This window comes from Cebus imitator, unplaced genomic scaffold (assembly GCF_001604975.1).
Source record: "Cebus imitator isolate Cc_AM_T3 unplaced genomic scaffold, Cebus_imitator-1.0 Scaffold84, whole genome shotgun sequence".
Lineage (NCBI taxonomy): Eukaryota > Metazoa > Chordata > Mammalia > Primates > Cebidae > Cebus > Cebus imitator.
The window spans coordinates 4,252,421-4,269,465 of NW_016107399.1; the positions used below are offsets into that span (position 1 = coordinate 4,252,421).

The window sequence follows — 17,045 nt, forward strand, 5'->3', positions numbered from 1 at the left end:
ATAAGTCATAGAGCTGGGATTCAAATTCAGGTATGTGCATATAGAATACTTTCTGCTACATTATACCAGTTACTGAGGGTAACTGAAAAATTTAATACTTATCATGGACCAGGGACTATGTGACTATGTTAAAACATTATTAATCTTTACAATAATCCTATTTAAAAATCTGTAGCTCTAAAAGAATTTTATAGAACATTTATAAAAAAATCATCAAGATTTTTCAGGGCAAGTTAAAATGTTTTAAAATAGTTTGAGGTCATCTTGATAGTCATTTCACTACCCATTTCTCAGTCTCTTCGGCAAAATTTCCTTTCACTTACAGCTACCTGACCATCCTACACTAAATATGCAAATAATTTAATCTTTCAACTTCTTGAATTTGTGTGCTCTTTTATGTACATATGTTGGCTGACTGGAAGAGAAGGAGGCTGGGGTATACATGGGCAAGTACCGTTTATTGTGGACAAATGGTGAAAAAATGTTACTGATATCCATAGATAAGTTCCTTAAGTCATGTAAAGAGAGACTGCTACTAAAAGTTTGCTTTATTTTGTTGCTGAATCAAGCACTAGCTGCTAGTTACAGTTATTTAATTGTGCCTTCCAAACTCACAGTTAGCTTAGCCTTATCAATAACCAAATAATAAACTAGGTCCCAATGGTTATTTCCACATCTAGATTGTTCAGGTGATCAGGAACTCTTTTATTTGTGTTCTTTAGCTTTTAGTTCTTGCTTATATCTATAAAGAAAACAGAAAGAAAAATAATCATCAATAATAATAGATACATTTATGGTAAGGAGAGAATGGGAAACATACTCCATTTCTTCTTTCCTGGTGGTCAAGTAGCTACACAGTTGTAAAGTGAATCTTCTGAGGGGCTTACGGGTAGAAACAGGCAGAAGCAAAAGGATTCCAAGAGTTCATTTGCATCTGGTTTCTGCTCAGATAATAAGATCACAACTGCCAAAAACTTGTAACAGCTTAGCTAACATATAGTTTCCTGTGCAAAAGTATTATTTTATTAAATATTCTCATTCTGGAATTTTACAAGAGTATGACAAACGTGATCATATGTATAAAATTTAGTAAAATGTGGTCATCTAGAATTTTTAAGTTTATACTCAAAAAGCACCTTTCCTAAGAATATGATCAACAGGGAATGGGGTAAAGTAAAATATACTAAAGTAATCACTAAAGTAAAATGTCACCAAAGTAAAATATACTTCTAACCACTAAAGTAAAATATACTTCTGTGATGCAGGCAGGCTATTAGGTAAATAGTAACACTTAAGTTCACTAACACTAGGGACCATTTCCTCAATTCTCAATCCAAAGAAGTAACCACAGAGCCATAGTCTTTCCTTCCCTTCTACCACACCTTAGGCTTCATTTATTATTCCTCCGCATTTATAATAGAATGGAGAATAGTATAAGCACAAGAAGAAATGTATTCTATGAAGCCAACCATACCTCCTAAGTTTCTCAAAAGATCCTGATTTCAAATATTTGATCATAATATCATTGCCATAAATCACTGACAAATAATATTAACTACAGAGTAGTTTAAAAAATTTCCAGTGCTCATGGAACACTTTCCCAATGAAAGCAAAGACCTCACTGTAATATCATTACCAATACTACATAACAATACATTTCAGTTCCACTTTATTATATACAATTCAAAGTAGGCCGAGTGTGGTGGCTCACGCCTGTAATTCCAGCACTTTGGGAGGTCAGGGTGGGCGGATCATGAGGTCAAAAGATGGAGACCATCTTGGCCAACATGGTGAAACCCTGTCTCTACTAAAAAGAAAATTAGCTGGGCATGGTAGCACATGCCTGTAGTCCCAGCTACTCAGGAGAGAGGCTGAGGCAGAAGAATCGCTTGAACCTAGGAAGTGGAGGTTGCAGTGAGCCAAGATCGTGCCACTGCACTCCAGCCTGGCGACAGAGTGAGACTCTGTCTCAAGGAAAAAAAAAAAAGAAAGTAAGTGATAAAAGGTTCACACAGGAAATTAATAAATCATAAACTGTATATGTTGTCTTAATAAAAGAGATTATGTGAAAGGTTTAACCATCTAAACGATGCACAGTTAAATCTAAAAACTAGGTAACATACTGCTGAACTGATTTTAACTTATTTGTAAACCCCTGGACTTTTCTAGAAATGTTAAATTTCTACTTCAGGTACTTCTTGTCTTAGCATTATATGTGAATCTTTAAAAAAAAATTAGTGCTATCTGAGTAGCTTTTGAAGGAGTTTTAAAAATATCTCTGGTAGGCTTACCTCCAAATGCGAAAAAGCTGAGAGGCTCCTGCTGCCCCCACAAAGAAATTAACAGCAAACAGACTCCAATTTTTTGGAATAATTACGAGTGAGTATCTTGACCAAATAAACCCTGTTGAAACAAAATGTTATTTTAAAAAGCGTACATACTGCTGCAATAACTTCAGTGAATACTTAATATTGAGTAAAATAATTATAAAAATAATGCAGGATGAAGGACAAAGAAATGCTATACTCTGAATTTTCAATAATGTTTCTGTAACTTAGTGTTACACAAAATATTCGATTCTTACATTAAAGAGGAATCTTTAAATATGAACTGTAATTTTCTTCCTACTTTAAAAAATATATGTTCATGGCAAAAACCTGACAAACAAAAGCCCATTCAGATACTTATTCTTTCTCTGACTCCTCCATCCATAATTTAATAGCTTCTTAGACATAATGCAGTTAATTTCTTTGTGTGTGGGTGTATTTCAAACACTAAGCCACTAAATAAACTGATATAAAACTACATAAAAATAATTTATATTCTACAAGGAACACAGAAGATACTTATTTAATTTACCTGTAGCCATCAAAACAGTGGATTGAGCTGTGCTAAGTTTTTCTGCAGGTCTGGCCATATCAGCTAATCCAGCACACACCAACCCCTGGGAATACATATTAACACATAGAAAGAAAAAACGTATCATGAGTGTGGAGTAATAGTTTTTAATTTTAGTTAAGCACAAAACATTTTTGAGATTTCCATAAGTTAGCAGCTATAATTTTAATATCCATGCATTAAGAAAATGTAGATTACAACAAAAAAGCACAATGAATTAAAAAACTGCTTTTTGAACTAATTTTATTTTGTTAAGCACACTAAGCAGTTTCATATATCTGAAAGTCAGTAGTATATATATAGATAAGATATATATGTATGCATTATATGTACATACATATTTTGGGTTTTTGTCTATTTCACATATGAGTTTATATTCTTTATATATGTTGGGAACTACTACCTACTGGCATGGAGGATACCTGAAAGCTGTTAAGGGCATTTCTATAGATTCTTCCTTTGATGTTTTCTGATAATGTTATTATTTTTAATTAAATTAAAGTTTTGATTCAGGGGTACATGTGCAGGTTTGTTACATGGATATATTGTATGATGCTGACGTTTGAGCTTCAAATGAATTATTTTTTAAGAGTGTAAATATCAGAAAAACTGTTATTTTAGTTTTTTGCTTAGATCTTTTTTTTTTTTTTTTTGATAGAGTCTGGCTCTGTCACCCAGGCTGGAGTGTAAAGGCACAATCTAGGCTCACTGAAACCTCCTCCTCCCAGGTTCAAGCAATTCTCATGCCTCAGCCTCCAAGTAGCTGGGATTACAGGTGCGTGTCAACACACCTGAATAATTTTTGTATTTTTAGTAGAGACGGGATTTCACCATGTTGGCCAGGCTGGTCTCGAACTCCTGACCTCAAGTGATCCGCCTACCTTGGTCTCCCAAAGTGCTGGGATTACAGGTGTAAGCCACCACACCTGGCCATTAGATCATTTTTCTTTAACATCAGCATATAAATGGTCATTTCTTTTCTGTGTTTTTGACACTCTCTATTGTGCCTATGGGTTTTGCTCCCACCAGATGAGCTGTATTTTTACCAAGTTACTATGTTTGCCCCCAAATCTGTTTATGCCAGTTTTACCCGTTAATGTAATTTATATGATTTAACAAATTGTTTTAAAGAAAACTAAGCAGGTGGGCACCGTGGCTCACCCCTGTAATCCTAGCACTTTGGGAGGCTGAGGTGGACAGATCGCCTGAGGTCAGGAGTTTGAGACCAGCCTGACCAATATAGTGAAACCCCATCTCTACTAAAATACAAAAATCAGCTGGTGCGGTGGCAGGCATCAGTAATCCCAGCTACTTGGGAGGCTGAGGCAGGAGAATCACTTGAACCTGGAAGGCGGAGGTTGCAGTGAGCCGAGATCGCACCACTGCACTCTAGCCTGCATGACAGAGCAAGACTTTGTCTCAAAACAACAACAACAACAACAACAACAACAAANACAAAAAAAAAAAAAAAAGAAAGAAAACTAAGCTGGAAATTATATGGGATGCACTACAGTGTAATTTATCCAGGATAGAAAATATGAAACTCAAAAATCCATACACAAATAAAAGCTTTAGCTTTAAAGAAGACTGATTGTCAATGAATATATATTTATATCCTTTAGGTTAAAATAAAATATTTAAGGTACATAGGTTTTTTTGTTTTTTTTTTTAGGATTATCCACTTTGACCTTTATGATTAGTTATGTGGTTTCAACTAAAGTGATTACGAAGGACTCTACTATAGTTATATTTTTGAAGGCATATGGCCTGAAAGTCTTAATGTTATAGAACATATGTGGCTTTCAGAAGCAACTATTATGTGTCATGTACAGAATTCTACAGATTAATTATCAAATGCTCTGGGATAAGAAAACACAATAAGAGGTACATAAGGTAAGTATCTAATAGAAGAAGTCTGTTCACCAGAGAACAAAACAAAGAAGTTTCTATTGCTATGCTGTCATCTGGAGACTATGTATGACTACAACATGTACTTAAAATAGTTGTTCTTAAAGAGACAGATGATCAAGAATGCACTTATGAGTATATAATGCTGTCAACATCCCACAGCAGTAATGAACCAGGTCAAATAAACACCAAAGCTATTGATAAATTCAATAAACTCCTAAACTATGATAAATTTGAGGTCAAAGAGGCCCCTAAATTTATTGTGAATAGATGAAATCACTCAAACACTTTTAATGATTGAATACTTCAGCAATAAATTCCACTATAAAGATATATAATTTTAATTGCAGGTATATATAATTTTAAGTGCAGATAGGGAGAGAAGAAGGAAATGGTAATGAACTTCCATTAGTCTAAGGGGTTTTAGGATCTTTTGTCAATATGTAGATATGAAAAAAAAAAACAAAACAAAAAACTGCTCCCTAGATCTCTGTAATATACAGCTCCAAAATCTCTTATATTCTAATCTTGTCACTTTATAGTTTAAGAGATAAAATGACAGAGACTAAACGTGCCCAAGGCCATAAGATTGAGTCATACCCAATTCCAACTCTAACATTCTCAACCACTTGAATTTACAACTGAGTTTCTGAATTGTTCTAACCATTTTAAAAGTACATTTGGCTGGGTATAGTGGCTCACACTTGTAATCCCAGCACTTTGGGAGGCCGAGGTGGGTGGATCACTTGAGGTCAGGAGTTCAAGACCAGCCTGGCCAACATGGTAAAAACCTGTCTATACTAAAAATTCAAAAAAATGAGGTAGGCATAGTGGTGGGCACCTGTAATCCCAGCTGCTCAGGAGGCTGAGGCAGGAGAATCGCTTGAGCCAGGGGGGCAGAGGTTGCAGTGAGCCGAGATGTAACCACTACACTCCAGCCTGGGCGACAAAGCGAGACTCCGTCTCACAAAAAAAAAAAAAAAAGTACATTTAAGAGAATTACAACAGCCTACAACTCAACAACAACAAAAAACAAACAACTTGATCAAATTAAAAAATGGGCAAAGGACTTGAATAAACACTTCTCCAAAGAATATACACAACTGACCAATAAGTACAGTAAGTATACGTTCAACATGACTAATCATTAGGGAAATGCAAATAAAAGCAACAAGATCTCTAACACCCATTAGGTGCCTATCATAAAACGAAAACCAAAATGCTCCCTCATCAAAAGCAACAAGTGTGGGTGAGGATGTGGAGAAATTAGAACCCTTATGAACTGCTGGTAGAAATGCAAAATAATGTAGCTGCTGAGGAAAATAAAAAATATTAAGCAGAATTATCATATGATCCAGCAATTCAACTTCTGGGTATATACTTTTAATTCAAGAAGAATTAAGAGTATGGACTTAAACAGATACTTGTACATCAATTATTCATTCATTATTCACAACAGCAAAAATGTGGAAGCATACCAATTGTCCAATCAACATATAGATGAATTTAAAAAATGTGGTAAATACATACAATGGAATGCTATTCAGCCCTAAAAAGAAAGGAAATTCTGACACAAGTGACAACATGAATGTACCTTGTGGACATTATGCTAGGTGAAATAAGCCAACTACAAAAAGACAAATAATATTTGATTCCATTTACATGAGGTACTTAGAGTAGTGAAATTCACAGAGACAGAAGGTCGAATGGTGGTTGCCAGGGACTGGGAGAAAGAGAATGGAGAATTATGGGTACAGTCTTACTTTTGAAAGATAAAAAGAGTTCTGGAGATTAACCAATCTCCAGAACGTTAATAACGTTATTAATGTACTTAACACTACTGAACTGTATACTTTGAAAATGGTTAAGATAGTAAATTTTATGTGTATTTTACCACATTAAAAAATAAAAAAGCCTACAGACCAGTAGTTTTGAAAAACTTTAGAGGGCATCAGAGAATCACATGAAGATGTTATGAAAACACAGCTCACTAGACTCCATGTCTAGAGTTTTAGATTTAGTAGGTCTGTGATGGGGCTGAACAAGTTCTCAAATTATGCCACTGCAGGTCCAGAGAGATGACAATTTAAGAAGCACAGTTATAGACCCAAACTGGCCCTTTCAACATAAAATTAATGATTTGCTACAAACAGCCATAATTGTTTCTTTTCAGCTAAGTGAGAACTTTGAGAAAGAAAACTCTGGGGAAGAGGAAAAGCACTGGGTTTGGAGTCAGAAGTCCTAGGTTCTCTTATTTACCAAATGCTAATCTTTATACTTAAATAAATAAGTCTACTTTTTGAGACTAACTTTCCTCACCTATATTTTGGTGTTAGTACCTTCAGTTCTCATACTAAATTAATAATAAAAGTTAACTTTGGGGTTCTAACTACTTTAATGTTTTACTTCATAATAAAATTTTAGAATAAAATTCCATGTCCTTATGGCACACAATTGTAAGTTTTTTGATAACAACTATGTTCCCAGAGAGCCTCTTATCTAAAGAGTTCAGAAAAACTAAAGTAGATAGTTACTTTATGTAGAAAATAATGTCTGAGAATTGATTTTCATGAAATCATCTAGGCATACCAAGAATATTCTAAAGTATATCCTTCATATAAGTTACTTTAAATTAGTAAATTCCTATTAAGGAGTTTTTCTTTCCGTAGCCTCTGCAAAAACTCAAGACTTACCCATTTCATAATTGGAGCCCAGAAAAAAACTGTTCTGGGACCTGGAAAAAAAAAAAAAAGAAAGAAAAGAAAAATTCAGGAATAAACCAAATATCTTATACATGTCTTTTAAAAGATGTCACCAAACTTTACAAACTAAAGGATTTATCAATCTATTTTTAACCACTTTTACTATGCTTTTTGCATACTTTGTATTTCAGTTAACACTTAGAGAGGCACCACAGTATCACAGTACAGTTCACCCTTGAATAGGTTTGAACTGCACAGGTCCAACTATATTCAGATTTTTTTCAATAAATATACTGCTGTATAAAAACATTTTGGGGAAACAGTTCTAATGTACTTTCATACTAGCTTTACACTCAAGAAGTATTCTCATTCCAAGTGAAAATGAACCCAGTGATAACACCCCATTTTTGTGTATTTTATGCACTGTGTAATTCAACTATAAAAATGGTCAGTCTTTTTTTTTTTTAAAGAGAGTTTCGCTCTTGTTGTCCAGGCTAGAGTGCAGTAGTGTGATCTCAGCTCACTGCAACCTCCACCTCCCGGGTTCAAGCAATTCTTCTGCCTCAGCCTCTCTAGTAGCTGGGATTACAGGTGGCTGCCACCATGCCCAGCTAATTTTTTTTTTTTTTTTTAGTAGAGACAGGGTTTCATTATGTTGGCCAGGCTGGTCTCAAACTCCTGACCTCAGGAGATCCACCTGCCTCAGCCTCCCAAAGTGCTGGGATTACAGGTATGAGCTACCGTGCCCACCTAAGGTTAATCTTAACATTAAGCAGGAAAATCTGAAAAATGTTAAAGTGACAATTGCTGCCCTGTAACTTTTTTTTCTTAGTAAGCAGGTTTAGAAAAGTATCGCCAGATAGTGCAAACTACTTGCCTTTAGCCTTACGTGATAGCAATGCTACACATTCTATCTTCTATAATTTCACACAGTCCTTGATATTTTTTTTTTTATTTTTAATTTTTTTTTTTTAATTTTTTTTTTTTGGGGACGGAGTTTCGCTCTTGTTACCCAGGCTGGAGTGCAATGGCGCGATCTCGGCTCACTGCAACCTCCGCCTCCCGGGTTCAGGCAATTCTCCTGCCCCAGCCTCCTGAGTCGCTGGGATTACAGGCACGCGCCACCATGCCCAGCTGAATTTTTTGTATTTTTAGTAGAGACGGGGTTTCACCATGTTGACCAGGATGGTCTCGATCTCTTGACCTTGTGATCCACCCGCCTCGGCCTCCCAAAGTGCTGGGATTACAGGCTTGAGCCACCGCGCCCGGCCCAGTCCTTGATATTTTTTATCCCTCTCAAACTAATTCATATTATTCTCACAGCAAAATTCATTAATTCAATGTCATTTAAAAATCCACCACAGTGCATTTTACATATTTTACTCTAGTTATTTGTAATTCTATGAACCTATCAAGATTATGACTTCCTTGAGGCTAGTGGCTCAATATTATTCATACTTGTACCCCTACTACCTAATAGAATGTAGAATGTTAAATAAAAAGGAAAGTTAGCCAGTAGAATTAGAAGCAGTTTATACTAATTGAAGTTTATTACCCTAATATACAATATGTATGTGTATATATAATATAAAGACATATATATGCATGTGTATATATATATATATATATATGTATATATACATATACACACACACATATACAAATAACTTTTAAAGTACTTTAAAATCATAAGTTGTTTTTATCAGCCTGATACTTAAAAATTGTTAAGTCTGGCTTATGCTTTTAACAGCTTTTTTTTTTTCCCCTGAGACAGAGTCTTGCTCTGTTGTCCAGGCTGGAGTGCAGTGGTGCAATCTTGGCTCACTGCAACCTCCAACTCCTGGGTTCAAGCGATTCTTCTGCCTCAGCCTCCCAAGTAGCTGGGACTACAGGCACATGACACCACACCCGGCTAATTTTTGTATATTTTAGTAGAGATGGGGTTTCACCATATTGGCCGGGCTGGTCTCCAACTCCTGACCTTGTGATCCACTAGCGTTGGTCTCCCAAAATGCTGAAATTACAGGTGTGAGCCCCTGCACCCAGCTGCCTTTAATAGTTTTTTTAAAAATATGCTTGCCGATTTTCTAATTTAATCCTAAAGTCCTGCAGCAATCTAAGTTTCATCTTCTCATTTTTCAAAGAAGCTGGGTATCATCATTAGAATAATTCTTCAGACACTAGAAAGAAGATCATGGCACAAATCCTGTCGTTCCTTGTGGGCCTGAGTAATTATAATGCTAAACTTTATTTTCTCACATACATCTGGTATCTAACCATTTTTACATTTTCTTGTGTACAATAGAATTTTCCGAATTGTAAGTTTTAGAATAAATCTAGAAACAGTGCTGAAACAGCTGCTGAGAGAAATAAAACTATCACAGAGTCTAAATTTTGATGTTCTTATAACTGAGTGAAAAACCTATCTATATTGTTTCTGGTTATCCAGTTCTCTAAAAAGTATTGAGTGGTCACAGCCACCATACACATAGAACTCTAGCCACACCTTTTTCTCTCCACAAGATATGAAAATAATTTAGTTTCTTCTTTGATTAAGGCTAGGGTGGAATTTGAAAAGAATTTTTTACAAAGGGAAAAGGGGAATATAAAAGAAAACAATCTAACTTTCATTTTCTCATTCTTCAAAGAAACTGGGTAAAGGCACTGAGTTTCAGAATATATAATCCAAATTTAACCAAATTTTAGCCCAGGTCAGTGGTTCTTACCAGGATTGTCCCCCAACTGGGGCAGATGTGGCCGCTGCCGCTGCTGCTGCCATCTAGTGGCTACGGGCCTTGGATGCTGTTAAACATCCTCCAATGCAGAGGACAGCTGCTCCCAGAAAGTAGAAGGTTAAGAAATCCTGGCCTAGGGAGAACAATAAGCTAGGCAAACATTCAACTAGTTTCATGCTATTTTATGACTCTTCAGTTTATACTGTCCTTTCTCAATATTCTGCTTTGTCTTTATCTAACGCCTATCCATCAGAAACTCTTCTCAGGCTTCATCTCCTCAAGGAAGCCTTAAAAAAAAATCCAGGTTAGGCTAAATACTCCTTCTCTTAACTACCAAAGCAGTCTTTATATCCTTCTATTGTTTTCTGTTAAAATGATTATTTATGCATCTGTCACATTAACCCAAAAACAAGGTCCATTTCACAGGGCACAGTTGCGCGTGCCTGTAGTCCCAGCTACTCAGGAGGCTGAGGTGGGAGGATTGCTTGAGCCCAGGAGTTCTGGGCTGTAGTGTGTTATGCCGATCGAGTGTCCGCACTAAGTTTGGCATCAATATGGTGACTTCCCGGGAGCGGGGGATCTGGGGATCACCAGGTTGCCTAAGGAGGGGTGAACCTGGTGGGAAACAGAGCAGGTGGGAAACAGAGCAGGTCAAAACTCCGGTGCTGATCAGTAGTGGGATCGTGCCTGTGAATAGCCACTGCACTCCAGCCTGGGCAACATCCCGAGACCCCTTCTCTTAAAAAACAACAACAGCAACAACAACAAACCAAAACAACAATAACAAAAAACAAGGTCGATTTCTTAATCTTCCTTGACAAATAATAAATATTTGCCAAAGGAACTGAGCTGGATTCACCATGTCCAGTATAGATGCTAATCAAAGATATTCAAACTTTCTGTCTGGCCCAGATTTGCTTCGACACTGCTTCATCCTCAAGGCCGGAATTTATTGTTTACTCATGTCTAGGCACATCAGGTTCCCTTTATAATAAGGATATATTAGATTTCACTCACTAGTTACTCTACTCTTAGACCACAGCTCTCTTCCCCTGAGTCTGATGCCATAATGCACTAATCCTATAAATCAGTCTTTTCAAACTCTCTGGAAATTTAGGGTGAGATTCTGGGATTCCGATCATCACACCTGGTTCATTTTTCTTTGTCATACACAGTGTCTCTGGCTCATATGCAGTATCAATTACTAAATTTAATTTTTATCCTCGCATGGAGTTTTGGTTCATCAATCAAAAGTCAGTTAGCATATTGTTTCAGTCTCTGGCTGAATGTTCATTTTTACTTGAACTCTTCAGCAGACTTCTCTTTTTCTTTTTTTTTGAGATGGCGTCTCGCTCTGTCACCCAGGCTGGAGTGCAGTGGCGCGATCTTGGCTTACTGTAACCTCCGCCTCCCAGGTTCCAGTGATTCTCCTGCCTTACCCTCCGGAGTAGGTGGTACTATAGGCACATGCCACCACACCCAGCTTATTTTTTGTATTTTTAGTAGAGATAGGGTTTCACCGTGTTAGCCAGAATGGTCTTGATCTCCTGACCTCATGATCCGCCTGTCTTTACCTCCCAAAGTGCTGAAATTACAGGTATGAACCACCTCACCCACAGAGTTCTCTTGTTATATTTCAAAGCTGATGTTTTTTTTGTCACCCCAAAATTGTTTTCTGAGTAAAGCCTCTAGATTCTGGTTCCAAGCTTGGTTGACAAGCTTAAATGATTGATCCTTGGGGTTAACAGTCAATCTTTTCAGTAGGTTTGACTAGTCACTAATTTACTAAATTGCCCAGAGCTAGGTAATAGTTTTATAATATTAACAGCATGCCCTTCCCTGCCAAACCAAACAAGAACTGAAAAAACTTCAAACATCAAATTATGGTTGCTAGAACCTGGATCAAGAGAGGTATTTTAGTGAGTGAATAATTTTAAACTATGAAAACAAACTCTAATTTTAGTTTAATAACTGTCACATACTAAATAGAAAAATAGCAGTAGCAAATACTTAAGACCTTCTAAATTGCTAATTTTTCTGAGATACTAGAGGATGCTGACAAACAATGAAAAAATCAGTTTAATATCTATAAATGCAAACAAGTAGTGTTTTCTTAATTGCTAAAAAAAAGAAAAAATGGTCACACAATGGGTTAACAACATTTTTAAAGAAAACTAAGACCAGGTGTGGTGGCTTACACCTATAATCCCAGCACTTAGGGAGGCTGAGCAAATCACGAGGTCAAGAGATCGAGACCATTATGGCCAACATGGTGAAACCCTCTCTCTACCAAAAATGCAAAAATTAGCTGGGTGTGGTGGCAGGTGCTTGTAGTCCCAGCTACTCGGGGAGGCTGAGGCAGGAGAATTGCTTGAACCTGGGAGGTGGAGATTGCAATGAGCCGAGATTGTGCCACTGCACTTCCAGACTGGCAACAGAGTAAGACTCCATCTGGGAAAAAAAAAAAAAAGAAAACTTAACCCTTTCGTTTTAGCTAATTAGCATTCAACTAACATTTCTTAGCTTTTTTTTCCTATAAGAGTAAATAATAAGTCAGAGTAAGACAAATAAATTTAGACATATGTAAATTCAGATACAGAGGTTGTCTTCCAGAAAACAACAACTGATCAACAGTAGATATGGTAGCAAAAAAACCTTCCAACTTACTTCAAAATTTCTAAACATAAAGTTTTTGCAAAACAAAGCATTTAGAAATAGGAATCACTCAAATAGTGACAATATAATGTCACATGTGTCATTCTAGACCTGGAAAACACAGGCTTATGTTCTGTACAATGACACAGCTATTCTAATGAGAAAGCATAAAAATAGATAATTATGACACTAGAAGTGACTATAATACCTTAATATTAGAATAAGCAGATGTATAAACTAACAGATACTGGCTAACATCCATTATGATAAATGAAAAATCACATTAATTTATAGCCCAAGATGAAGGAAATTGTCCACATCAGACATAATATATATTCTTTTTTTTTTTTTGAGACGGAGTCTTGCTCTGTCACCCAGACTAGAGTGCAGCAGCACGATCTCAGCTCACTGCAACTTCCACCTCCCAGGTTCAAGCGATTCTCCTGCCTCAGCCTCCTAAATAGCTGGGACTACAGGCATGTGCCACCACGCCCAACTAAGTTTTTATATTTTTAGTAGAGATGGGTTTTACCATGTTAGCCAGGATGGTCTCCATCTCCTGACTTTGTGATCTGCCCGCCTTGGCCTCCCAAAGTGCTGGGATTACAGGCGTGAACCACCACGCCCAGCCCTATACTATATATTCTTTTAGACAAAGAATTAACACGTTTTCATCTTGTTTCTTAGAACACTACTACTGGATGTTGAAGACGGCCTCAAATGCTGACAATATGGAAACATCAAACAAGCTGTTTAAAATGTCTATACATTTAAAACTATGAATTATTTTCAAGAATAATGAAAAATACAGACTATAAGTTATTTTGTGTTTTATTGCCTCATTTTTAAAGTGAAACTGATGTGTCTAAATTCAGACTTTCCATAGAATTTTAGAAGTTCTGCAAGTGAATATCATAAGCAAATAGCAGAAAATTTCAAATTAACAAACTTAGTTTGCCTTGAACTTCAATGAACCTATTGGTAAACTGACATAAACTTCCTAATTTCCTTATTTGAGAGAAATTACTGTTAATAAAGTATGAATTCTACCCGGAAAGTAGGCCACCTATTGTGTATATGGCACCTGTAATCCCAGCTTCTTGGGAGGCTGAGACAGGAGAATCACTTTACTTGGGAGGCAGAGGTTGCAGTGAGCTGAGATCATACCATTTCACTCCAGCTTGGGCAACAACAGCGAAACTCCTTCTCAAAAAATAATGTTGATTGAAAATATACTTTGGTTTGAAATTCCAAGGTAAAGAATAGGTAAAGAAATGATACATTTTAAATTTACTATTTCTTCAGGTACAAAGAATCAAATACTTTTAGATTTAGAAAGACTGCTTAAATATCTACTGTAGGAGCTCATAAATCAGGTAAATGAGGCCTATCTACTGTAGGCACTCATAAATCAGGTAAATGAGGCCCAGTAAACAAATTACTTGTTTAGAATAAATAACTCAGCAAAGATACAAAACTAGATCCCTAAATCCTAATATAACAATAATTATATGACCTTCCCCAATGAAATCTGAGATTCCTGAAGGTTCTGAATGTACGAAAAGTCCTAAGAGAATACCAAATTGTAGATTATTAGTTAAAAAAGACTTTAAGGAAAGTCCAAGCTCCCTCATTTTTACCAATGAAAAAGATGAGGCACTTAAAGTTAAGTCATTTGTCTTATACTCAAAAGAGTTCTGGATAGAGCAAGGACTAGAACACAAGCTTCTTTGATTCCAGTCCTCTTTCTACTATATCATACTGGACTTTAAACATATTTCATACTCTGTTATAAGCAAAATTAGTATTTTTACATGACCTGGAAATAATAAACTATAGCTTTTCTTAGGGCTTTCGTCTCCTTTAGCACATCTAAAGAATTTAGTTAGGTGAGGCATAAAAAGTTCTAATTTATTAAAATTAGTTAAAAGCAGGATAGCACACAAAAAGTATGTTAAGTGTTGAACAACTACATCAAGGATGATATTCCTCTCTGTTGCCCAGGCTGGAGTGCAGTGGCACAATCTCGGCTCACTGCAACCTCCGCCTCCTGGGTTCAAGCGATTCTCCCACCTCAGACTCCTGAGTAGCTAGGATTACAGGTGCGCACCACCATGCCCAGCTAATTTTTGTATTTTTAGTAGAGACAAGGTTTCCCCATGTTGCCCAGGCTGGTCTTGAACTCCTGAACTCAGGTGATCCATTCGCCTTCCCAAAGTGCTGGGATTACAGGAGTGAGCCACTATGCCTGGCCGATATTCCTTTTATGAACTCTTCTGAGAATACAATCTCTGTGTGGGTGGGTTTTGTTATTTTATCCACTGATTTATATCCTGAGTGCCAGAACAGTGTCTAATACACAATAGGCCCTCAAAAAATATTGAATAATTCAACTTTCTTGCTGGCTGATTGTTTGAAGATATTCTACTTTTCACCAATATTTCACAATTGTATTTGAAATTCCAATTTTACATCTAGTTCTAATCTCTTAAAGTAATAAAAGTTATTACTTTAAAAAATATATATAGTGTAAATATTTAAACATAATATATTAAATATACACTTAAGAATATATATCGACATATATTAATATCTTAGACGGGCATTAAGTTCCTTCACTGACAATCTGTGGCAAGAAAGTAAGTTCTAAAAGAGATGCTAAAGAACTGTGTAATTCAAACTATGTAGATATGTACACTGATTATTTGATCCACATTTTTAATTTTTTTTTATTTAATTTAATTAATTAATTTATTTATTTGAGATAGTCTCGCTCTGTCACCCAGGCTGGAATGCAGTGGTGCCATCTCGGCTCACTGCAACCTCTGCCTCCCAGGTTCAATTGATTCTTCTGCCTCAGTCTCCAGAGTAGCTGGGAATACAGGCACACACAACCATACCTGGCTTATTTTTTGTATTTTTAGTAGAGACGGGATTTCACCATGTTAGCCAGGATGGTCTTGATCCCCTGACCTTGTGATCTGCCCGCCTTGGCCTCCCAAAGTGCTGAGATTATGGGCATGAGCCACCATTCCTGGCCCAGTTATTTGATTTTATTTACATACAATAAAACAATACATATTAGAACTAAGTGGTATTTATCTATCGTAACATCAATCATCTTAGCATTGAATTTAAAATGTTTATGATACAGAAATTCCCTAGTAAACAGTGCTAACATTGCTTCATTTAGTTTATTTTTATTTAAAAAGAAATATCCTCTAAGTTTTTAAAATTAAACAAGCTAATTCTCTTATCTAGGAAAAAGGCAAATATTCTTCTCATGTAGACTTTAAAGTAACTTTTCCCATGAGTCTTCAGCGGGAACCCATGTAATGTTGAGAATGACATTCTCAGCACCAGCACACTAAGCACTGCAACAAGTTTCACAGAACTATTTTTTCAAATGCTCTTCCACTTAAGCCAAAATGTAATTCAATAAAAGGAGAACTACAATGAGTTAAAATCATATGGTTCAAATAGCTGTTTTGGGAACTAACTTCACCAAAGGATTGTTTTTAGACTCTAGAGCTGTGGTCTTCCAACTCCTTTTGAATATATGCTGCATCAGTAAAAAACAATTTGAGCACACATCCTCTTTATAAATCATTTATATATCTATAAATTATATAGTTACTGCACTAATATATTTTTGCATTACAAAATATACATACAATGAAAAATTTAAATGGATGAAATAATAGTAAGCCTTAATAGCAGTTCTATTATTTTCTTCCTACATTCCAATGTTTCATTGTGTGCACCTCTTGGGGTGACTCGTCCCATCTGGAACTCACAAATACAAATAAATGACACTTCTCCACGGATTAATTTTCTTTAATCTTTTAAGAAAACAATGGGGGCGGGCACGGTGGCGCACTCCTGTAATCCCAGCGCTTTGGGAAGCCAAGCTGGGCTGATCACCTGAGGTCAGGAGTTTGAGATCAGCCTGACCAACATGGGGAAACCCTGTCTCTACTAAAAATACAAAAATTAGCTGGGTACGGTGGCGCACACCAGTAATCCCAACTGCTCAGGAGGCTGAGGCAGGAGAATCGCTTGAACCCGGGAGGCGGAGGTTGCAGTCAGCCCAGATCGTGCCACTGCACTCCAACCTCTGCAACAAGCGACACTCCGTCTCAAAAAA

At 36.4% G+C, this 17,045-nt stretch overlaps 1 protein-coding gene across 1 annotated transcript in view; it reads right to left on the minus strand.

Annotated features, from left to right (window-relative positions):
- Positions 1 to 437: 437 nt before the first annotated feature.
- Positions 438 to 17,045, minus strand: part of MPC2 (mitochondrial pyruvate carrier 2) — a 20,225-nt gene continuing 3,617 nt past the window's right edge. Inside the window, exons 2-5 of the mRNA XM_017534171.2 lie at positions 7,500 to 7,540; positions 2,860 to 2,944; positions 2,292 to 2,403; positions 438 to 742 (exon numbers count right to left, since the gene is read on the minus strand). Coding sequence (XP_017389660.1) covers positions 706 to 742; positions 2,292 to 2,403; positions 2,860 to 2,944; positions 7,500 to 7,540 — 275 coding nt within the window. The 3' untranslated portion in view covers positions 438 to 705. The remainder of the gene's footprint in view (positions 743 to 2,291; positions 2,404 to 2,859; positions 2,945 to 7,499; positions 7,541 to 17,045) is intronic.